Below are 24,772 nucleotides of genomic sequence, written 5' to 3' on the forward strand. Positions count from 1 at the left end.
TAAAACTCATGTTATAATAGGAATGCAATGACTAGATTAATTTGGCATCTCAGTGTGAATGGGTTTGTGTGCATTGGGCTCGAAAAGCACCATACTCTAGCTATAACTAGGAAAAATGAGCTTAATAAGGTAGCAATGTTTTTACCTGGAGCACTAACGTTACCGTTGCTGCTGCTGGCAGTTTTAACCGACTGCTGTACTGCTGCTTCATTCTCGGTTCTACTTTTGAAGGGATTAGTAACTTTTTGTAAACTTTCAAGCAATTTTTTCTCTGCTTTAATTTTTTTTTTTTGTCCCACTTGGATAATTCAATTCCATTGCTTTTGGCTAACTTTGCCTAGTTAGGCCATAAAACAATGCCAGCTCGATTGATGATCGAGGACGATTAATTCTTCCGTAGGTCATCGAGCATATTACCTCCACCAGCCATCGGGGCCCCGGCAATGTCCAGGCTGCCCCATAGCTAAGACCTCTCCTGAACGTAACTCCAACTTATTTATCGAGATAAATACTTTGCAGATGTTTTTCCGTAGTTTGAAATTATTCTGTCTCAATCCATCAATGTAGAAATACTGACTTTCACAATGTATACATTTTACTGCAGGTGTTTGATACCACTCAATCCCACTGCTCAATTTTCATACACCTCGAGCACAACAACAACTCAGAATAAATGTAATTAGTGATAACAATGAATTGTATGTTTTTGAACTGTGAGTTAAAAACAGTTGGATTCTTTTGAGTGACTTCTGACCTGATAATGTATTGAAGTCATCAATGAGGTAAACGTGTTCTTCATCTGGATCAGATGCAATGAGGTCAAGCTCACGTAAGAAGCTTGCCTGAGAGGGATCGGTGCGGTTGACGACACCAATTGCGTACGTCTCAACACCAGCAGCCTGTGCCTCACGCACTGCCTGCTCCAGGGGTGTGGGTTCACGGCGGTCCGTCTCACCATCCGTGATCACCAATAGCACCTTGGGTACCACAGGCCGTGCACCTGCAAAGCCTACTTGCACCGCTTGTCTGATGGCAGTGCCTGTGTACGTGCCTTCACCGAGGTAAGGTACACGGGCAATGGCACGCCGGAGATTGCCTGCCGTGATGTGCTGGCCAAGGCCAAACTCAAGCCGTACCTCAAGGCTGTAGAGCACCATGCCGACCTGTGAATCCAGAAACACCCACTGCGGTTAGCATAACTCAATAAACGTTCTGTTGATTTCATCCATTATTGGCACACAACGCCTTACCAATGTTTTAAGGTACCACAACATCTTTCACATCTGCATATGAATGCAAGCAAAGTACAACAGTTCGCTTAACATTCACTTTTTTTTCTACTTGTATACAAGATCGAGGCTCGTGAAAGAGCTAACATTAATCACAAAAAATCAAACAGACACACAAAACATATAATAAGGGTATAGGTAGACAAGATGGGGAGAGAAGGGGAAGAACACAAACACAACATTTGAGAGAAGGGACATCGGGAGATCTGTGGGAGGGCTTGGGGGGAGGAGGCGTGGGAAGGGGGGGGGGGGGTATAAAACACATGGACACTGCTAGGACTTCCAGGAAAGAAGTCGGTATTTCAAAAAAGTGGATCTGGGGTGAATTAGCAGGGGTAGAAAAGATCAAGGTTTTGGATAGGGGAAGATAAGAGATGGTGGTGAACAGATGTTTTAAAGACCTGGAGGGACGAGTGGGATTGAAGAGAGTGAGGGAGTTTGTTCCAGAGGTGGGAGTAAAGAGGAATGAAGGAGTGAAGGTGAGCAGAGAGTCTTGATTTTGGCAGTTTAACCATAAGAGGGTTGCTGGCAGATCTTGTGCGACCTGTAGGAATATTTGGGGGACAGAGCCCAGAAAGAGCTTGGGGAGCAAGGCCGGAGAGGAGTCGGTAGAAGACGGAAAGACCACAAACCTGCCTGCGGTGAGTGAGTGAAAGGCCCTCGGAGTTAGTTTCATCGCGGGAGATTCCAATGATTCTGAGAGCTTTGGTTTCAACAGCGTGAAGCCGAGCTAGGTGTGAGGCAGGAGCACTGGCCCAGAGGGGAGAGCAGTATTCCATTGAGCTGCGGATGAAAGCCTTGTATGTGGTGAGGAGCTCAGGTGTGCCGAGGAAGGACTTTGCACGACGGAGGATGCCCAGTCGGCGACTGGCTTTGGAGGCCAGATTGGAAATGTGGTTTTCCCAGGAAAGATCATGGCAGATAGTGAGACCCAAAAGCTTGAGCGACAGAACCTCTTGGAGAGTATTGTTGAGAAAGTAGATGGGAGGGTTGTCTAGTCGGTTTTTTCGATGTCTCTGAGATCTTTCGCATCAGTTCACATCAATTTCATCAGTCGGTCTCTGACAAACTGCACACTCATTGACACCTTACCCAACGTGAAAAATCATCAATATGTTAGTTTATAGTCAGGCCAAGAGTCTAACCCAGACTTGGCAGCAAAGAGACAAGCACACCTCTTGCAGCTATCCTGTCATATCATGTGTATGTATGACTACCATGATTCAAGTCAACTCAAGAATGATTCCAGGCATTGTGCTTCATCAAAACTGGAAAATAAAACTAGAGCTTCCAGGGAAGCAGAACTCAACTGAACTGACGAGACAACTTTAAAGTAGGTCAGTTGTCTGTACTAGATTTGACTTAAATGAAAAGCCATGCCGGCCTATGGCGGCCATTTTGCCGGCCTATGGTGGCCATTTTGTGACAGATCGGGTTGACATGCGATAGCAACGTACCTTGTGTGGTAAACTCACACACCAAGTTTGATCAAACTCCATAAATATTTGTGGACGTTACAGTCTTAACGTCGTTTCGGAGCTGAAAACAATATGGCGGCCATTTTGTGATGGATCGGGTTGGAATGCAATAGCAACCTACCTTGTGTGGTAAGGGTTACACATTCTAAGTTTGATCAAAATCTGTTAATATTTGTGGACGCTAGAGTGTTAACGTCGTTTTCATGACCAAAAACAACATGGTCGCCTACGTCCGCCATTTTTCAACGGATCGGGCTGAATTGTAATACCAACCTGCTCCTTGGGGTAAGGATGCAGCATGTCAAGTTTGATCAGAATCGGTTGATATTTGTGGACGCTGGAGCGTTAACGTTGAAAAGTTAGCGGACGACAGACGACGACGACAGACGACGGACGCCGGAGGGTTCAGTATGTGATGAACTCAACGGGACGGTCGTCCAGTTAAGTTAAAAACAATTCAGGATCACTGCGTTTTTGATACACTATTAATTGTGATATTTCTAAATGACTTCAGCCATGTTGAGGAAACCCAAAATACCTGAAATCCACTGGAACAGCAGAATTGTACGCTGCACTAACCAGAGGGAATGCAAGTCCTCCCTCACCCAATATCTCCCTGGCAGCCACTCACCCGTGTTGCATTGCGTCCGACAGGCAGCTTTTCAATCAGTGTGCTCATAAAGTCCTTTATGATCTCAAAGTTGTCTGGCCCCACACTTTCTGAGCTGTCCACCACAAATACCAACTCCATAGGCCGCTCTTTGCATTTTACTCCACATCCTGCAGCAACAATGTTAAAAGAATATGTTTTGCTTTTCAGTCCAAACACATTTTGGCATAAAATACCATTACATGGTGCATTTTTTCATTTGTTTTGCAATTTTGTAAATACTGTATCACATTTCAAGTTATGAAGAAATGAAACCCCTGAACTAATAGCATGCTAGGTCAGCATCAGCCTTGGTGGTAGCCTGAGCTTATTGGGCCTTTCATTTGCTGTTTTCCCAGCAAATCATCACAAACATATTCATTCTAACTCATACCACAGATTCCCTCCCAATATGGATGAGCTGCGTGACACAAAGATTGCATCCAAGGAAGATATTGAATAGTTGTGCCATGCTGTCCAAACCAATCAAGAACCACGATGAAATGATATTTACTTAGAAGCATGAGGGGAGTAACAGAGTATAAATAGATTCACTTGGCTTACAACAATGCTAGCATTTTCATGATGTGAAATTTGCCATCAAAGTGAAATGGGAATTCTCAGACCATCTTGTGAAAATGTTCCCCTTGAAGCATCTACAGTGCATTCAGAAAGTATTCACACCCCTTGACTTTTTTCACATTTTATTGTGTTACAGCCTGAATTGAAAATGGATTAAATTGAGATTTTTTTTGTCATTGATCTACACATGCCGCATAATGTCAAAGTGCAATATTTTTTTCGAAATGTTTTACAAGTCAATTAAAAATGAAATGCTGTCTTAAGTGTCTCAATGTCTTGAGTCAATAAGTATTCAATCCCTTTGCTATGACACTCCAAATTGAGCTCAGTTGCATCCAATTTCCTTTGATCATCCTTGAGATGTCTCTACAACTTGAATTGAGTCCACCTGTTGCCAATGCGATTGAATGGACATGATTTAGAGAGAAACACACCTTCCTATATAAGGACCACAGTTGACAGTGCTTGTCAGAGCAGAAACTCTACCATGTAGTCCAAGGAACTGTCTGTAGTACTCCAAGATAGAATTGTGAGAAGGCATAGATCTGGGGAAGGGTATAAAACAATTACTAGAGTGTTCAACATTCCCAAGAGCACAGTGAGCTCCATTATTAGGAAATGGAAAGAATATGGAACTACCCAGACTCTTCCTAGAACTGGCCGTCCGACGAAACTTAGCAACCGGGAAAGAACGACCTTGATCAGTTGATCAGGGAGGGGACCGAGAACCCAATGACCACTCTTATAGAAATGCAGAGTTCCTTGGCTGAGATGGGAGAACCTGCCAGAAGGACAACAGTCTTCACAAATCTTGGCTTTATAGGAGAGTGGCCAGATGTAAGCCATTCCTTAGAGAAAGGCACATGACAGCACACCTGAAGTTTTCAAAAAAGCATGTGGAAGACTTTGAGAGCACGAGGAGAAAGATTCTGGGGTCTGATGAGACGAAATTTGAACTCTTCGGCCTGAATACAAATCTCTATGTACTGGTGGAAACGTGGCACAGCTCATCACCCATCTAACACCATCTCTACTGTGAAGCATGGTGGTGGCAGCATCATGCTATGGGGATGCTTTTCAGTGGCAGGGACTGGGAGACTTGTAAGGATAGAGTGAACAATTAATGGAGCTAAATCCACACGAATCCTTGAGGAGAACCTGCTTCAGAGTGCAAAAGACCTTAGACTGTGGAGAAGATTTAAGTTCCAACAAGACAATGACCCCAAACATATACCCAAAGAAACGCTGGAATGGCTTCATTCAAAGTCCTTGAGGGGCCCATGCAAAGCCCAAACATGAATCCTATTGAGAATCTGTGGAAAGTCTTGAAGATTGCTGTTCACTGACGTTCCCCATCTAACTTGACAGAGGTTGAGCAAATCCACAAGGAAGAATGGGAGAAACCCCCCAAATCAAGATGTGTAAAGCTGAAACAGACATACCCAAGAAGACTCGAGGCTGTAAGCTGTAATCACTGCCAAAGGCTCTTCTACCAAGTATTCGCTCAGGGGGTTGAATACTTGTATGTAAATTAGACATTTCTGTATTTCATTTTAAAATTATTTTGTAAAAAATTCGATTTTTCTTTTTAAACCCAAATTTGACATTATGGGGAATATGTAGATCAATAACAAAAATCTCAATTTTAATCCATTTTAAATTCAGGCTGTAACACAATCAAATGTGAAAAATGTCAAGGGGTGTGAATACTTTCTGAAGGCACTGTATGCACAGCGAGTAAGAGCAAATAATTTATTCAGATTATCCTTGACCTCAAAGGTTTGTCGCTAAATTCCCATCTTTCTATCTATAAACAATTCTGCATTGTGACTCATGTGACCACATGCCATCCTTCCAGTTCAATTATAGTCATATTTGCACCAACTAATAATAACTCTTATTGGCAAGAAAGGAAGTGACTGCAAATGGGAATGTAGCGACAAAAGCTCACGCTTTCATTACCTTCAAAATATTCTTGTTGAGACAAAAGTTCCGCAATCATCGATGATCATTTAAATTATAATGGCTCCTTCACTCACCGTCTGGTTTTCATTTCTCTGGGGAAAACTTGCATATTATCATCTCTATGTTTCTGCTGAAACAGGCTCTTGCACCCACATTTTCCTGTGACCTCAACCATGTTAAATAAATTCCAGACAAATTTGCATTTGTTTTGTTTATGTTCTTGTTGTCATTGGTCATTTCCATCATCCTTGCTGTTGACACCACCGAAACTTCCTCTTTCATTGTCAAAGTATTTTTCTCTTTGCTGTTCTAGTAAACAATAGGACTTGCAATATGTGCTTTATTCCCATGTGACACTCACACATGTCGATATTTAATTACTAAGTTCAGATTTACTCTGTTGGGGGAGTTCATTTTACATTATAAGGGGTTACTCATATTTTGTCAAGAAGATGAAAAAAGAGGTAATAAATTGCCCATTTGAATTTCTTGGCAAACCGTAAAAATATATTTATTAGGGTCATTCTGTTCGGTGTACCCATCTGAACACTTTTCTCATGGTGTTGGCAACACAGGTTCAAATTGTGCATACTGTGTTGATTTGTGCATTGTCATTTAATATCCTAACAACTCAATTAAAAGTGCAGTAAATTCTACTTATGTCCTTGCCCCGAGCCTTAGATCAATGTAAACCAAGTACAGATACATTCAAAGTACACTGCCCCATGCCAAATAAATAAATAAGACGCTCCAGCGCGGCACTGCCGGGGTGGCTTCGGCGACTGGCGATGCCGCCATGCAAGAAAATAGAGACGGTATTGGGAGGGAGAGGTGTACAATAATTGATTGATTAATTGCATAATTAAAATCAATAAATAGCAACCATAAAATAATTTCTTAATCAATTGGCTAATAGCATACCTCAACCACCAATGTTTCATTCAAATCTGTAACTTTTTAAAAATTAATTATCTAAGTCATTAATTTAAAATAAATAATAATTAATTGACTAATCAATAAATGATTAATCGATTAATCAATAAATCCAAAAATACTCTTCACAGCCAAATCATTTGGTCACTGACGTGTCCGAATATCAGCTTCCTAGCTCAAAAGGTGCCTGAGATATTGCCCAGATGAGAACGGAAATAAAATAAGTACTTAATTAATCGATAATAATTAAGTAATTAATCAATTAATTGATTAATCAAAAAACAAAAAATATCATTTTTCCCAAAGCACGTGCTCACTATTGTGCCGAAACTTCGGGTTTCTAGCTCAAAGGATGGCTGAGATATCACCAGGACAAACAAACAAGAAAGAAAGAAACCGGAGTGAAAACTGAGTACTCCCTTTCAGTGTATGTCATCACCGGGTCCCCTTCGTTTCCCGGCGATGACATCATGCAGCGCCTGGAGATGGTGTACAAAAATTTAGGTCTACAGAAGTAAAAACAAATTCATATAGCAGGGGTCCATTTAGAACCCACAACTATTGTCCATAATGAATCCCTCAAAAACAACAAATTAAAACATTGGATTAAAGTAGTGGTGGGCAACTTGCCTGGGTAGCTTCTGCCCCTCCATGCTCTTACACCTTACAGTAACCAGATTATGTGAACAAATCTCTGCAAGGTCCTGAATCACAAGTTGATGCGAATTGGACTTTCACCAACTCTAGAAAGCTATGCTGTCTAGAAAGTCTCCAGAAAGGAAGGCAGGAACTCCGTCATGTGCATGCACTGAAGGAAGATTTTTTTTTTTTTTTTTTTTTTTTTTTTTTTGTATACAAGATCGAGGCTCGTGAAAGAGCAAGCATTAATCACACAAAAAGACAAACCGACACACAAAACACAAAAAACAAGGGGAGCGGCAGACAAGATGGGGAGAGAGGGGGGAGGACACAAAAGAGAGGGGGAAGAAGGGGAAGGACACAAACACAACATTTGAGAGCAGGGACATCGGGAGGACTTGGGGGGAGGTGGGAGAGGATTAAAACATATGAACACTGCAAGGACTCTGGGTTGAATTACCGGGGGTAGAAAAGATCAAGGTTTTCGATGGGGGAAGATAAGAGATGGTGGTGAACAGCTGTTTTAAAGACCTGGAGGGAGGAGTGGGATTGAAGGGAGTGGGGGAGTTTGTTCCAGAGGCGGGAGAAAAGGGGAATGAAAGAGTGAAGGTGAGCAGAGAGCCTAGACTTTGGCAGTTTAACCATAAGAGGGTTGCAGGCAGATCTTGTGCGACCTGAAGGAATATTGGGGGGACAGAGCACAGAGAGAGCTGGGGGAGCAAGGCCGGAGAGGAGTCGGTAGAAGACAGAAAGACCACCAACCTGCCTGCGGTGAGTGAGTGAAAGGCCCTCGGCGTTGACTACATCGCAGGAGATTCCAATGATTCTGAAAGCTTTGGCCTCAACAGCGTGAAGCCGAGCAAGGTGTCATAAAGCAGCTGAATAAACAGAACATTCATCAACTATAGCAAACCTTTTCAGGCCCTGTTCTCTGCCTTTGTACTGCAAAACTGTTGTCAAATTTAGTTTCGACCTATGCATGTGAATAGACATTGTCTGTGATGGCAACAAGATAAACTAGAACGGGCACTCGGTAGAGCGCATACCTTCGCCGCAGCTACTGTTCTGTACTTGGCATGGGAGTGTAGGGAACAGAACAGTGAACAGTTTGGTGCTGATTTCATGCAAATCGGATAAGAATTGACCGAGTTATGACAAAAAATACGATTTTGACCTTTTCGTGACCTTGACCTTGCCCTTTGACCCGATTGCTCCCAAAATCAAATCAAATGTGTCCCGTATAATAACCAATCATCCCACCAAATTTCATGCAATTCGGTTGAATACTTTTTGAGTTATGCGAATAACATACACACACACACACACACAGACATACAAATAAATACACAGCGATCAAAACATAACCTTCCGCTTTTGCGAAGGTAACAAGAAACGCAAAAGCTTGATAGATGGAAACCTCACCGCTGAGTTGCAATGTTCCTGCACCTGCTCCTACTCCTGATTTTTAAAATCTGGTGGAAAATATGGTCACTCAGAAGTCTAATCAAGCAAGTTGTAAATTGATGACTCCAAATGCTTTTTCTTTTGTATTGATGTTCAATCCTTTATCACATTTTTCATATTCATATAATTTAATAGATAGCTCAGTTAATATTAAAATCTATCATTTTGGTTTGTGATTCCAGTAAAGATTAATCACTCAGCCCTTGGAGTTGTATGGAGGGCTGGACCTGCCGCTCTCTGATTAGATTATGGTTGTCCACTATTTGATGACAGACAAACAACGGAAATGTGTAGAACGCTTTACAATGTACCACTCGGTTATTTAAAACACAGATTTAAAAAGTTGCATATGGATAATGAACAGTTCATTAAGGGACTCACCACAAATCTCCTTTATGAGTCTAATTATGTCATCACGCTGAAACACAATTAGTGCAAATTAGTACAACGTGTGCAACAACCATGAACTAATGTCGGAAAGATGGACTGTTATGGATTGAAAGAAAATGCATTCCCTGAAATGCGGATCATTTCATTGTTTTTTTAGGGGTGGAGTGGGAGCGGGTTTGGGGAGGGGTGAGAGACAATAGTTGGGGGTCGGGAAAATAACTTGCAATGTGTTATTATATAGTTTATCATGCGCACATGTTATAAAACTTATTGCATTGAAATATTAACAGGCAAAGAGAACAAATGAAAATAAATTGTGATACAATATTGTGTGCAGAAAAAAGTCGAGCTTAGACATTATTATTTGATGCAAAATTATATTATCATTCTCCAACTCCTTATGTAGCATCTTTCGCAGTGTAATTTTATTGAGTATAGTTGTTTTTTTGTACTGACACTCTAACTGTCACGTTATGCAAATAACATGGTGAAACTTTGGACATTCGGTTGCAAAGCTTAACGATAATTTCAAACACAATTAGCAGCAGCAGCATGTCCTTTGTTGTGGCAAATAATTAATTTGTCATTCTAGGAATATGTGAAAAAAAAAAAATTAATTTAGACAACTATGATGAAGATTAAATCTAGAAACCTGGTAAAGATTGTTGGTATTGTTTGGGAGGTTGTGCAATTCTCCAAGAAATATGGCATACATTTTTTTTGCTTTTTTTGCAAAACACTGAAAACGTTTTTCATTTTAAATATTTATCATTTTTTTTTAGCATTTTTTTAGGAAACATTAATGAATTTTTTTTTCATTTTAAAATGTTACTGAAAACGTTTTTTTGAAAATGTTTGAAAATGAATTTTTTTTTTTTTAGGAAATTGAAAACATTTTTATGATTTTTTTTTTTGCTTTTGTTTAGGAAACATTGGTGAAAACATTTTTCATTTCATTTTATTTGGCATCTTTACTTTACTTGGAACCCCGGTGTGTACCCTGGTTAGAATAGGTACACCGTATCCCTGCATGTCGTAAGAGGCGACAAAGAGGGTTGGCGTCAGGAAGGGCATCCGGCCATAAAAACATTGCCTCAAAAAGATAACCATGACAATTACAACTACATGTGGGCAGGGTGCAGCCCGGGGTGGGGATCGGTTTCTGGGGTTTGGGGCGTGGGGTGTGGGGACGATGGCGGGGAGATCGGGAGAGGTGGTGGAGGTGTTGGTCGGAGGGGGAGTGGACATGTGTTGTGTGCGGGGGACGAGATGGAGGGGGGGGTGTGGGGGTGGTGGGGGGTGGGCAGGGACAGAGGTGCAGGTTTGTGTGGCGGGGGTGCCCGGAGTGCGTGGGTGGTGTTGGTGTCCTGTTTTCTGGGGAGTTTGTGGATGGTGTGGTGAGTGTGGCTGGAGTTGGTGATGGGTTGATGATGGTGAAAATGATGATTGGAAAGCTCTTGGTGAACGTCATCTCGGGATGTGCTCCGCGGGTTGGTCGGAGCGATGGGGAGAGGTACGGGTTCTGGTGTGCGATGGAGAGGCTGATGGAGGGCGTGAGGGATGGGGGGTTTGTTGTAGTGGGGGGGGGCCTGGATGGACATGGGGGAAGGAGTGGGGACGGTTTTGAGGGAGTTCATGGGGGTTGCGGATGTGGTGTGGGAGATGGAGAGGGTGGGGGGATTTTGGGGTTTGCTGGTGGAGCTGATTTGTTGATTTGTACCACTCGTTCCAGAGGGGGAATGGTAGGCTTGTTGCATGCACGTCGGGTGGGTCGACGACAACCGTTGACTGCCTGATGGTGCGTGGGCGGGATGGGGGGCGCCTCCGGGACGCGGGGGTGGTCCCGAGGGAGGAGGCTGTTTCACAGCACCACTTGGTTGTTTGCGACATGGGGGTGGGGGGTGGGGGGTGCGAGGAGGGCTCGGCGGGTGAAGTGCCGGCCGGGGGTGGGGGTGTGGAGGTTGGGGGGGAGGTGGCAGTGGGGGAGGCATTGAAAGGGAGGCTGAGTGGGGTGGAGGATGGTGTGGTTGAGCTTGAGCGTGGTTGGATGTCAGTGAGGGATAGTCTGTTGGGAGCCATTGGTGGGGTGTGTGGATGGACGGAGGGACCACCGAGGCACTCGGAGACATGGTGGTGGGATGATGAGGTTGGGGGGGGGGGGGTTGACGGGGGGAGGAAGAGGTTCGGGGAGTGGCGGAGGGCGAGGGGTGCGGGAGCGGAGGGGGCAGAGCGTGAAAGTTGTAAGGCAGCCAAGAAGGCTGCAAAGAGGGAGGTGGCAAAGGCGCAGGAGGCATGTCGGAGGGTGTTCGGAGGGCGCTTGGATTCGGGGGGGGGGGTCAGGGAGCGGTATTCGGGATTGCGGGGCAGATGGCGAGGGAGGGGTGTGATGTGATGGGGGTGAGTTGCTTGAGGGATGGGGTGGGACGGATCGTTGTGGACCCAGATGGAATTGAAGGAGGATGGAGAAGATATATGGAGATGCTGTTGAGTGCGGAGGGTGGATGGGATGGCAACATAGAGAGTGGCCTGGTTTTGGGACCGGCGGAGAGGATGGCTGGGAAGGAGGTTGAGGAAGCGGTAGAGGCAATGGGGAGTGGAGGGGCAGGGGGGCCGACGGGAGTTGTGGGGGATGTGTTTGGGGCGGCAGGAGGTTGGGGTGTGGGGAGGGTGACAGAGATCTGTGGTCTGGTGGTGGGGGAGGGCCGCGTTCCAGTGGTTTGGGGGCTGAGTACCCTCGTCCCCCGAAACGGGGGGAGGGGTGACCCTCTGGAGTGTGGCTCGTACCGAGCGATGGAGTTGTTGGAGCATGGAATGAGGGTGTTGGAGGGGGTGTTGTGGAGGAGGATGGGGAGGAGGGTTGGGATCGACGAAATGCAGTTTGGATTTGTGCCGGGGGGAGGAACGACAGACGCGCTCTTTATTGTGGGGCAGTTGCGGGAGAAGTGCGTGGAGAGGAGGAAGAAGTTGTTTCTTGGGTTTGTTGATCTGGAGAAAGCATTCGATAGGGTTCCACGTGAAGTATTGATATGGGCATTGAGGAAGTTAGAAGTGGAGGAATGGTTGATCAGAGTAGTGATGGCAATGTACAAAAGAGCGCGCACAGCTGTAAGGACGAAGGACGGGAACAGTGGTGAGTTTGAGGTGAAGGTGGGAGTGCATCAGGGGTCGGTACTAAGTCCACTACCATTTGTAGCTGTGATGGAGGTGCTGGCTCAGAACGTAACGGAGGGTTTACCATGGGAGTTGTTGTATGCATATGATCTGGTGTTGATTGTGGAAGGTATGGATGCACTGAAGGAAAAGATGAACAAGTGGAAGGAATGTATGGAGACAAAAGGTCTGAAGGTGAATATAGGAAAGACGAATGTGATGGCAAGTGGTAAAGCATGTGGTGAGGTGGAAAGAACTGGGAAGTGGCCATGTGCTGTGTGCAGGAAGGGTGTCGGAGTGAACTCCATTCAATGTACAATGTGCGCTGAGTGGGTTCATCAAAAATGTAGTGGTCTGAGAGGGTCATTAACCAGTGTGGCAGCTACATTCAAATGTAAGGTGTGCACAGAGGAAGCTGCAGATGGAGGAAATGTTGAGTTGGATCTTGGAGACGGCATGAAGCTGGAAGGTGTGAAAACATTTTGCTACCTCGGAGACATGCTGAATGGAGAAGTTGGATCAGACACGGAAACGGTTGCTAGAGTGAGATGTGCATGGAAGAAGTTTCGGGAACTGAGTGGCGTGCTGATGAGGAGGGGAGTGTCGTTGAAGCTGAAGGGAAAGGTGTATGCTGCATGTGTGAGAAGTGTTATGAGACATGGGTCATGAATGTAGAGCAGCAACGAAGGGTGGAAATGTGAATGGTTCAGTGGATGTGCGGAGTATCGTTGAGAGAGAGGAAGACAAATGATGAATTGCGAAAGATGATGGGAATAGAGCCTGTGATTGATGCTGTGAAGAGGAACAGGTTGAGGTGGTTTGGTCCTGTGTTGAGGAAGGATGAAAGTGACTGGTTGAGAAGAGTGATGGAAATGAATGGAGAAGGAAGTAGAGGACGGGGAAGACCGAGAAAGACTTGGCCAAAGGTGGTGGAAGAAGAAATGCGGGCAAGGGGGTTAACAAGGAGAGATGCAGAAAATAGGGCAAAATGGAGAAGATTGTCATGGGGACCGCAAGGCTAACCCCCGCTCTAGCAGGGAAAATGGCCTTAAAATGCATGTTGTTGTTGTTGTTTTACTTGGAAACAGTGAAAACATTTGAAATTTTCAGTTTTCTTGCATTTTTTAGGAAACATTAGTGAAAACATTTTTCATTTTTTGCATATTTTTTAGGAAACATTCGTGAAAACATTTTTTCTTTTTCTTCATTTTTTTTGCATTTTTTAGGAAACTGAAAACATTTTTCTTTTTTTGCATTTTTTAGAAAAAAGTGAAAACATTTTTCATTTTTGCATATTTTTTAGGAAACATTAGTGAAAACATTTTTCATTTTTTGCATATTTTTTAGGAAACAGTGAAAACATTTTTTCTTTTTCTTCATTTTTTTGCATTTTTTAGGAAACTGAAAACATTTTTCATTTTTTTGCATTTTTTAGAAAAAAGTGAAAACATTTTTCATTTTTGCATATTTTTTAGGAAACTGAAAAAAAAAATTATTTTTCTTCATTTTTTTTGGCATTTTTTTAGAAACTGAAAACATTTTTCATTTTTACCATATTTTTTAGGAAACATTAGTGAAAACATTTTTTATTTTCCTTCATTTTTTTGGCATTTTTTGGGAACTGAAAACATTTTTCATTTTTTTGCATTTTTTAGGAAACATTAGTGAAAACATTTTTCATTTTTTGCATATTTTTTAGGAAACATTAGTGAAAACATTTTTTTTTTTTCTTCATTTTTTTGGCATTTTTTTGGAAACTGAAAACATTTTTCATTTTTTTGCATTTTTTAGGAAACATTAGTGAAAACATTTTTCATTTTTACCATATTTTTTAGGAAACATTAGTGAAAACATTTTTTATTTTTCTTCATTTTTTTGCATTTTTTTGGGAAACTGAAAACATTTTTCTTTTTTTAGCATTTTTTTAGGAAGCATTAGTGAAAAACATTTTTAATTTTTCCTTTTTTTGCATTTTTTAGGAAACTGAAATCATTTTTCATTTTTCTTCATTTTTTTGCATTTTTTAGGAAACTGAAATCATTTTTCATTTTTCTTCATTTTTTTGCATTTTTTAGGAAACAGTGAAAACATTTTTCATTATTCTTCATTTTTTTGGCATTTTTTTTAGGAAAGTGAAAATATTTTTCTTCAATTTTTTTTGCATTTTTTAGGAAACATTAGTGAAAAACATTTTTCATTTTTCTTCATTTTTTTAGGAAACAGTGAAAAACACTTTTCACCAAGGAAACAGTGAATAGAACAAATATTATTTTTCCGCAATCATCAAATCAGATAATTCAAAATTCGAGTTTTACATAAATAAAACAGCAGAATGATCATTTGATTTGGAGATTTACAACAATAAACAATATATTCCAGCATAATGAGATAAACCGTTTTGTACTCTGCCCCATGTGCTCATTCTGCTCCCAAGAGTTACCGAAAGCAATTTATTACACCCTTCCAGGTGAACTGACACCATGCCACACCATTATGAAGGTGGCTTTGAAACAGAGACGTGGGGATGAGATTTGAACAACAACTCTCAGCAGGGAAGGCAGTGTTTAAATTGCTACAATATATACAACAGACTCACCGTCAATGCCGGATGTCCCTTCTGACCTTTCCTACCCTGGTGGGGAAACAGATGTGGCTCAGAATTTGAACTGCATGAATGGTGTTAGGGAAGAGTACAATCATCAGAAAGTTCCCGAATTATGTATTCATTGCAGGAAGACATTATTTTAAAAAACCTAATCAGAAAAAGGGTCTCGATTAATATTCGCAACTACTTAAAGCTGGATGTTCCAATCCCAGAGCTGCAATTAAAATGAATATATCAAAACCAAGAGCTGAGCTTCAAACACCAAGCCTAAAGGCCTAACGTCAGGTCTTGAGTCATATAAAATGAAAGCAATGTTCTCCTCCATGGAACAATAAGCATTGAATGAATGAATGAATGTGAACAATGTGAACAACAAACAATGAATGAACAAATGGAACAATAAGCATTGATAAAGCATTTATATGAAAGCAACTGTAAAACAGATAGCAATTGGTTTTTGTATTCTATAATAAGTAGGTTCACTTCTCCCATTACAGTACACATAGAAATTAGATTACACACATTAGTGAATAGAACATACTACTTGATGAAGTACTGGTAACCAAACAATACAATCCCAGAGTGAAAAGTTTGGAGATTGACGACTTCTGATTTGAACACCTATGGATTTTTTTAACAGCACATGGTAAAGCAAGGGGAGGTGTAGCGTTGTTGTTAGTGAATCCATATTGGACTGGGGTTCTTTTCTCAATTCAGAAATTTGTAATTTGTTTAGGGTTCCAGCGATAAACCACATACTCTTTGCAAAAGGCACTGTGAGATATTTAGCATCTTCAACAATGCTGGCAGATGGGACACCAAGTTTAGCGCCGATCCAAAGGATGGTTAAAACACCAGGATGACAGTTTATAGCTGAGTCGGGATCCGAACTCGGGCTGGACAACCTCTAGACTAGGAAACGTCTCGGGTGTAAATCAAATAAAGTATAGACCTTTGTTTTTTGACCATGTGATGTTTCTCAGCATGTGACAGAGCTCAAAGTAAATTAACACGAAAATAAAACTTTGTTTATTATATATTTCAAACTCAGAATCAGCACGAGAGGAATATTTTGTTCTAACCTTGGACATGCCTCTTTTTCCGTTTTATTTAATGTTATGGAAGTGTTGATCATCAAGTATATAGTCTATAAAGAAAATGAATAACTTATTGATGAAAATATTAAAATGTCATTACAAATTGATTCCCTCCGATGAATTTTTTTTTTTTTTTTGTGAAATGGTCGATTCCCAAGTACTGTGTTGATTCGTATTTTTTCCCCTCCCAATTTTCATGTAATATGATATTCCAAGGGATGATCAAAATTACCGAGGGAAATTTGCATAAATAAAGCTTTCAAACAAAGTGAGTAAGCTGACAATTAAGAGTAAATCATAACCTTACCTCTAACCGTTTATAGTATTGTATTAACTCACAATTTTACGTGTTCTCATATTTCAAGCCTGCCTCCTTTTGCCATATTAAATTGCTTCATCTCACGGAAAGATAGTTTCATCCGTCACCATTATTGAATCCTTATTTTCTGAAATCAAGTCTTCCTGGTGAGTCTCTATTAAACTGTGTGTGTTAATCCTACTCAGTGGTATGGTGTCATAATAACTCACTGGAAATGTAATACTTGAGTCTGAAAATACGAATTACAAATTATTTGAGTTTGCCAAACCCACGTAGGATGTATGTGCAGAAGGGTCGCCAATGAACGTAATGAATTGCATTACGCACTGTGAAACACAATGCATTTGCAAAAGAAGGATAACGGGTGCCCATAACATGTGGTATAGTCAGTATCATCACTAAAAACACAAAACACAAAGATGTATTGTTCAAGTATATTAGCAACTCTAAACTAGATATCTACACTCACAGCCGCTCGGAAATTGATACAGTTTGGAAATTTGGAGTGTTGAGAGTGCAGGAAGAAAAGAACAAAAACAAGTTCAGATACATTCAAAGTACACCGCCCCCACGCCTCCGGCGCCCGGCAATACTGCCGTGCAGCTCATAGAGACTGTATTGGGTGAGAGCTATGTGCAATGATTGATTGGTTAATTGTCCAATTAAAATCAATAAATGAAGATCATAAAATATTTTCTTAATCAATTGGCTAATAGCATACCTAAACCTTTATCGGAAGTGCTTCATCCAAAGCTGTGACTTTTTGAAAATCAATTAAATAAGTCATTAATCAAAAAATCAAATAATTAATTGATTAATCAAGAAATAATTAATCGATTAATTGATTAATCAATAAATGAAAATTATCCTTTATAGCCACATCACTTGGTCACTGTCGTGTCCAAATATCAGCTTCCTAGCTCAAATGGTGCCTGATATATTGCCCAGATGAGAAAGAAAATAAATAAATGATTAATAATGAAAATAAATAAATAATAATCATAAAAAAATAAATACTTAATCAATTGGCTAATATAACACATAAACCACCACCATTTCATCCGCAACTGCAACTTAAAAAAATTAATTAATTAAGTCATTAATCGAATAATTAAATAATTAATCGATTATTTGATTAATCAATAAATCTAAAATAGCCTTTACAGCCAAATCACTTGGTCATTGGCATGTCCAAATATCAGCTTCCTAACTCAAAAGGTGCCTGAGATAATGCCCGGAAGAGAAAGGAAATATATAAGTACTTAATCAATCGATAATAATTAAGTAACTAATCAATTAATTGATTAATCAAAAAACCAAAAATACCGTTTTTGACAAAGCACTTGCTCACTATTGTGCCCAAATTTCAGCTTCCTAGCGCAAAGGATGGCTGAGATATCGCCCGGACAAAAACAAACAAACAAGAAAAGGAGAAAACAAACAAACAACCAGAGTGAAAACTGAGTACTCCCTTTCAACGTGCGTCATTTCCGAGCCCCTTTCGGTGCCCGGCAATGACGTTATGCAGTGCCTGGAGATGGTATAGGAAAGGAGCGGTGTACAATATTTCTAAATGGTGGTTTAGTACGCCTGAGTTGTTAGTTGTTGTTTTAGCATCTTTTGATGAAGTGAAAATTCAACCTCACAAAAAGGGGGGTCTCACAAACTTTGTGGGGATAATTGGGGCCACCTTTTGTAGAAATAAACCCAACAACAGCAATAAGACTTCCTCTATGGTATATTGGTATAAGGGGAGGCTTGAAAAAAAGCCTTTGTGGTTGATGAGAATTAAAAATCACATTGACAATACATACTAAACTTGCTCACAATATCTGTCTTATACCAGAGGAAAACCAGCTTTATAAACAAGCAATTCTTTTTTTTTTTACAATCTGTGAATTATTCAGGAAAACATGACGAAACAATAATAAAATAACTTTGATAGAAATACTATTTAAATGCGACTTACCCAAAGCTATCTGGAGAAGGCAATTTTGTTCCGATCGGACAAACTTCATCGAGTTACGGTGAAAATGTTAAAATGATAATAATTAGGTCATGACCTTAAAATTAGGTTAAAGTAAAAATAGGTCAACCCCGTGTCTTTCTATTCACAATAATGTTGCACTGACCCACACGAGCTTTCCTTCTCCACACCCCTTGATTCCAAGCATGCCATCTCTGCATCCTTGGAACTCATACCTACATTTTGTTCGACCTTTTCATCCAGGTGGCCAGCCATAGTGATAACTCCAACCTGGAGGACCAGGGATTTCAATTTGGAGTTCCACCTCCTCGCCACCTGTCGACAAAGACTAACGAGGTGTGCACAACTTCTTTAGTATTCCCACCTTGTGAGGTCAGCAGGTGGAAGTTTTTGACCAAGGCTTTCACGAACTGGCTGGGCAGACTTGACATTCCACTGGAGGTGGCACGCATTTGAAATTTAGTCAAAGTGCCGATGATAACTCCCTGACTTTTAACGAAACCTTCTTTCACTGTCTCTATACCTTCATGCAAGAAGTTGCGGTGTGGATGCTGCATGCCCATCGTTAATTAAAATGACTCCTTTTCAATGGATCTTACAACATAAGGTAATTCTGCACTATGGTAAGTTATGCAATATCATAAAGTAAATTCTATGTCCATTGTTCATTTAGGTTTGGTTAAACAGAGTACAGTAAAGTGTATTAACAAAGGCTCGACATGTGTTGAATGTTAAAAAGAAGAACAGAACAATATGGTAATTATGAAGGAAGAGAATAATGACTCATAAAATATGGTTTTCATGGCAGCCAGGCGTGGGTCTCCAGGTGTGGCTGTTAAGGTGACACTTTGCAGTTTTTGTTGCTACAGGCATTAGAGAAACACTACATGGCTGTGCAATTGAGACAAACATTTCTTCATCCGAACTTTATTTTTCGTACTGTCTGTGCTATCATTTACACGGACATTTATTCACATGAACAGCTGTCTGTCCTGTACGTGTGAACAAGTAGCCAAACTTTGTTCGACCAAAGCCAAAAAAATTTGTGGCAGATCATTTTGAGGACTCGGAACATAAACTACCATTCAGTACTTTGTGTCTATTATTGGGTATGCGCAGTGTGTGGCTAGTAAATATACGATAATACCATTTGAAAAGAGTGGGCAGGTGTGTGCCGGTACCCTGGTCCAATTCTAAATTCCCACTATGCTTTATGGCTGCTTTTCCTGCACTCAGCAATGGGGTAACGACCTGTGCTAGCATGAATTCTGAGCTAGGGAAAAGAGCACAACCCATAACGGGTGTCCTGATGTCCTCCAGAGCATGCTCTCTTACACGAGAAGAACTCGTTACCTTTTGTATTTAGGCCATACACCTTCCACTTCTTAATGATTGTCTTGACTGTGCTCTGAGGGATATTCAAGGCCTTTGAAATATTTTTATACCCATCCCCTGATCTGTGCCTTTACACAACTTTATTCCGGAGATCTTCTGAAAGCTTCTTGGTGCCCATGGTTGAGTCTTTGCTGCGAAATGCACTACCCAGCAGAGGAAAACTACAGGAACAGCTGATTTTATTCTGAAATAATCAGCATCACTACAATTTAACACAGGTGGAAGCCAATGAACTTGCTGTGATTTTGAAGGTGATTGGTTACACCTGAGCTAATTTACAATCGCTATTTTAAGGGGGGTGGACACTTATCCAACCAAGATATTCTAGTTTTGTATGTTTAATTAATTTCCTGAAATGTGTTGCACAATGTTACACACTTGGAAGTGTTTTTTCTTGGAAGTTGTGGGTTACGATGTGTAAGTAAAGGTGGAAAAAGTCTGATTTAATGCATTTTAATTCCAGGCTATAAAAGGCAACAAAAGGGGAAAATTTTGAAAGGGGGTGTAGACTTTCTCTGGGCACTGTACTGTACCTACGCTAGGCTTAACATTTTATGGCCTCACTAAAATCTAATAATTTAGGCCGTGTCACATATGTAACCTCTCCACCAAATGTCGTCGGAATCTGTCCACAACTTTTTGAGCTATCCTGCTCACAGACAAACAAACAGACAGACAAACATACAGAGGTGAAAACATTACCTCCGTCCTCCTTCAGTGGCGGAGGTAAACAAAAATCTTGGTTCGGATGAATTTTTGTGAAGACAATGGTGAACATTCAACCTCACAAAAGTGCACGCCACACGTGATTGGAAGGTTTGCTCAGCATCGTGTAACTTGTGTTTCCAATGTTGTAATTCCATTCACATTCACACGCATTACTGCAACACCTGTACACTCACACATTTGTGGTGCAAATTCAACTCACAATCACTCCGGGTATTCCATGCTCCCCGGAAACTCCTGTTTCCCCAGCATACCCCCTCTCGCCAGGAAATCCACGATCTCCCTGGGAATATGGGATTATTAATGCCACAAAATACATTCTACACATTTCAAGCAGCACCTCCAACATGCCTTGTATACCGCATAACCACAGGAAAAATCACACTTATTATTGTGGTGTAATTAACTGTTGAGGTTTCAAATCACCACCGTGTGTTCCCAACACCTGTTCCCATGTCGAGTGAAAGACCTTTTTAGTCTTACGTGAAGTTAAAGATATCAACAGTCTTTTTTTATCGAGAATAAAGCTTATTTTCTTGGAATAAATGGATGTGCAAGAAGGAGAAGACACATTATGTACTTAATTGTGAGTGAATTAATTGTAGACGAAATTAATCACAGTAAATTAATTGTATAAACTTTTAAAATCACACTTACATTTTACCTTGACTGGTCAAGGATACCTTGACCTTGACTAATATTACACAAAAAATGGCAGCAGATTTAAACCCACCACTTTTTTTCCCTTTATTCTTTACAGGAGCGAAGCTAATGAATGGACAGGAAAAGAAGAGATGGATGAAGGGAGGAAACACTGAAACTAGCAAGTCAGATGGTTGGGTAAGTAAAGGTTAATGGGGGATAACAAAGATCATGGGTCAGAATTGGGGATGGCAAGAGATAGCGGAATGGTGCTTGCTCGAAGCCCTGGAGGGAAGGGTGAGACAAAAATCTCTTCTGGAGCGGCTTGATGATGTGGCCTGATGTGCCTGGATTTTGGAAGTTGATCCAGGACGGGGTTACTGGAAGAACATGTGGATCCTGGAGTTGGTGGGGAGGATTGGAGGACTGAGAAAGCAGAGGGAGCCATGTCGGAGAAGATACTATGGAAAAGAGAGAGACCGCTGACTGCTTCCAAATGTGAAAACAACAGACCTTGTGCTTCAATCTTATTACGGGAGATTCCAATAATTTTGAGAGCTGTAGCTTTTACAGAATATAGGAGAGACAGATGCGATGCTGGGGTACCGGCCCAGGGCGGAGAGCAGTACTCCGTTGAGTTATGGACAAAGGTTTTGTAAACTGAATAGCTCTGATTTCGCAAGGAAAGACCGAGATCGATGGAGGATGTCCAGTCTTTGGCTGGATTTGGAGGAGGCCAGCTTTGCTAAGTGGTCAGCCCAGGAAAGGTCATGGCTGATGGTGATGCCTCGAATTCCAAGGGATTTATCCTATTCAAGTGGATAACCACGGAATAAGATAGTCGGGTTTGCAAGACGCCTTCCGGAGTGATAGGGTGAGACGTTGAGATTTTCCACGATTGAAGGACATGTTCTATTTATCAAACGAGTATCTAATCTTTTCCAGACCAGAAGAGAAGGAGCAGCTGCTGCTGCTTAGCAGAGGGTCTGCATTATGTCCTTCCTTTTCACTCCAGATAGTTTGAACCAACAATTGGGTTTTGGCAAATAGTCTACATCGCTTCCTAAAGGATCTCTTTGCAAAACTTATAGATGTGACTGACAAAAAAAAGTTAAACTCCATCAAACCATCTCGCTTACAACTGCCAATTATAACTTACAGTTTATCCTTCAAACCTGAAAGTTATAATGGACATTCACTCTTTGTCAGTTACGAATGACCATCTGGACGAGGTTTGAGTATTACCTGCACCTCTCGCTGCTGTAATTTTAAAGCATTGGCATGCGTGCTGTTGCTTTGTACATGTTTTCATGGAAGTGCTATTTTTACATCGCTTGTGACACAGCTGCAATCTACTTTTGTTGAGGAGTCGTGTTTTGATGGTGAAGCCGCTTTAATACTCACCAGACTTAGATGTGGATCATTTAGCTTGGAATTTAAGCAACATGTTGTTGTTGTTGTTTCGTATGCAGCCTGTGGCTGCTGGTTGCATCATTTCTCTGGAAGTGTGTTTGTGCTGCTGATGCAGTGCCCCAATTACCAGCGAGCTGGTGCTCAATTTGCCGACCTCGGAAGGATGACAGGCCGAGTCAACCCCCCTGGCGTTAATTCAACGATTGATTGGGATTCGAACTCAGGATCTAGGATCCCAAGCTGGCACCCAAACCGCTAAGCCAGCACCCTAACCGCTTATCTGGCACCCTAACCGCTTATCTGGCACCCTAACCGCTAAGCCAGCACCGTAACCGCTAAGCCAGCACCCTAACCGCTAAGCCGGCATTCTAACCGCTAAGCCAGCACCCTAACCGCTAAGCCAGCACCCTAACCACTAAGCCAGCATCCTAACCGCTAAGCCGGCACCCTAACCGCGAAGCCAGCACTCTAAACGCTAAGCCAGCACTCTAACCACGAAGCCAGCACCATAACCACTAAGCCAGCACCCTAACCGCTAAGCCAGCACCCTAACTGCTAAGTCAGCACCCAAACCGCTAAGCCAGCACCCTAACTGCTAAGCCAGCACCTTAACCGCTAAGCCAGCACCCTAACCACTAAGCCAGCACCCAAACCGCTAAGCCAGCACCCTAACCGCTAAGCCAGCACCCTAACCGCTAAGCCAGCACCCTAACCGTGAAGCCAGCACCCTAACCGTGAAGCCAGCACCCTAACCGTGAAGCCAGCACTCTAACCGCTAAGCCAGCACGTTAACCGCAAAGCCAGCACTCTAACTGCTAAGCCAGCACCGTAACCGCGAAGCCAGCACTCTAACCGTTAAGCCGACACCCTAACTGCTGAGCCAGCTACCCAACCGCTAAGCTAGCACCCTAACCGCTAAGCCTGCACCCTAACCGCTAAGCCAGCACTCTAACCGCTAAGCCAGCACTCTAACCGCTAAGCCAGCACCCTAACCGCTAAGCCAGCACCCTAACCGTGAAGCCAGCACCCTAACCGCGAAGCCAGCACTCTAACCGCTAAGCCAGCACCTTAACCGTGAAGCCAGCACTCTAACTTCTAAGCCAGCGCCCTAACCGCGAAGCCAGCACTCTAACCGCTAAGCCAGCTCCCCAACAGCTAAGCCAGCACCCTAACCGCTAAGCCTGCACCCTAACCGCTAAGCCAGCACTCTAACCGCTAAGCCAGCACTCTAACCGCTAAGCCAGCACCCTAACCGTGAAGCCAGCACTCTAACCGCTAAGCCAGCACCCTAACCGCTAAGCCAGCACCCTAACCGTGAAGCCAGCACTCTAACCGCTAAGCCAGCACCCTAACCGCTAAGCCAGCACCCTAACCGCTAAGCCAGCACCCTAACCACTAAGCCAGCACTCTAATCACTAAGCCAGCACCCTAACTGCGAAGCCAGCACTCTAACCGCTAAGCCAGCACCCTAACCGCTAAGCCAGCACCCTAACCATGAAGCCAGCACTCTAACTGCTAAGACAGCACACTAACCGCGAAGCCAGCACACTAACCGCGAAGCCAGCACTCTAACCGCTAAGCCAGCACTCTAACCGCTAAGCCAGCACTCTAACCGCTAAGCCAGCACCCTAACCAGTAAGCCAGCACCCTAACCGTTAAGCCAGCACTCTAACCGCTAAGCCAGCACCCTAACCGCTAAGCCAGCACTCTAACCGCTAAGCCAGCACCCTAACCGCTAAGCCAGCACCCTAACCATGAAGCCAGCACTCTAACCGCTAAGCCAGCACCCTAACCGCGAAGCCAGCACTCTAACCGCTAAGCCAGCACCCTAACCCTAAGCCAGCACCCTAGCCTCTAAGCCAGCACCCTAACCGCTAAGCCAGCACCCTAACCGCTAAGCCAGCACTCTAACCACTAAGCCAGCACCCTAACCGCTAAGCCAGCACCCTAACGGCTAAGCCAGCACCCTAACCGCTAAGCCAGCACCCTAACCATGAAGCCAGCACTCTAACCGCGAAGCCAGCAATCTAACCGCTAAGACAGCACCAC

At 42.5% G+C, this 24,772-nt stretch overlaps 1 protein-coding gene across 1 annotated transcript in view; it reads right to left on the bottom strand.

Annotated features, from left to right (window-relative positions):
* The window catches only part of LOC137433398 (uncharacterized), a 320,088-nt gene that overhangs the window by 73,372 nt on the left and 221,944 nt on the right, over positions 1 to 24,772 (bottom strand). Inside the window, exons 30-34 of the mRNA XM_078785923.1 lie at positions 20,871 to 20,951; positions 15,136 to 15,171; positions 9,381 to 9,417; positions 3,399 to 3,547; positions 755 to 1,163 (exon numbers count right to left, since the gene is read on the bottom strand). Coding sequence (XP_078642049.1) covers positions 755 to 1,163; positions 3,399 to 3,547; positions 9,381 to 9,417; positions 15,136 to 15,171; positions 20,871 to 20,951 — 712 coding nt within the window. The remainder of the gene's footprint in view (positions 1 to 754; positions 1,164 to 3,398; positions 3,548 to 9,380; positions 9,418 to 15,135; positions 15,172 to 20,870; positions 20,952 to 24,772) is intronic.

Source organism: Myxine glutinosa, chromosome 10 (assembly GCF_964187855.1).
Source record: "Myxine glutinosa chromosome 10, kmMyxGlut1.1, whole genome shotgun sequence".
NCBI lineage: Eukaryota > Metazoa > Chordata > Myxini > Myxiniformes > Myxinidae > Myxine > Myxine glutinosa.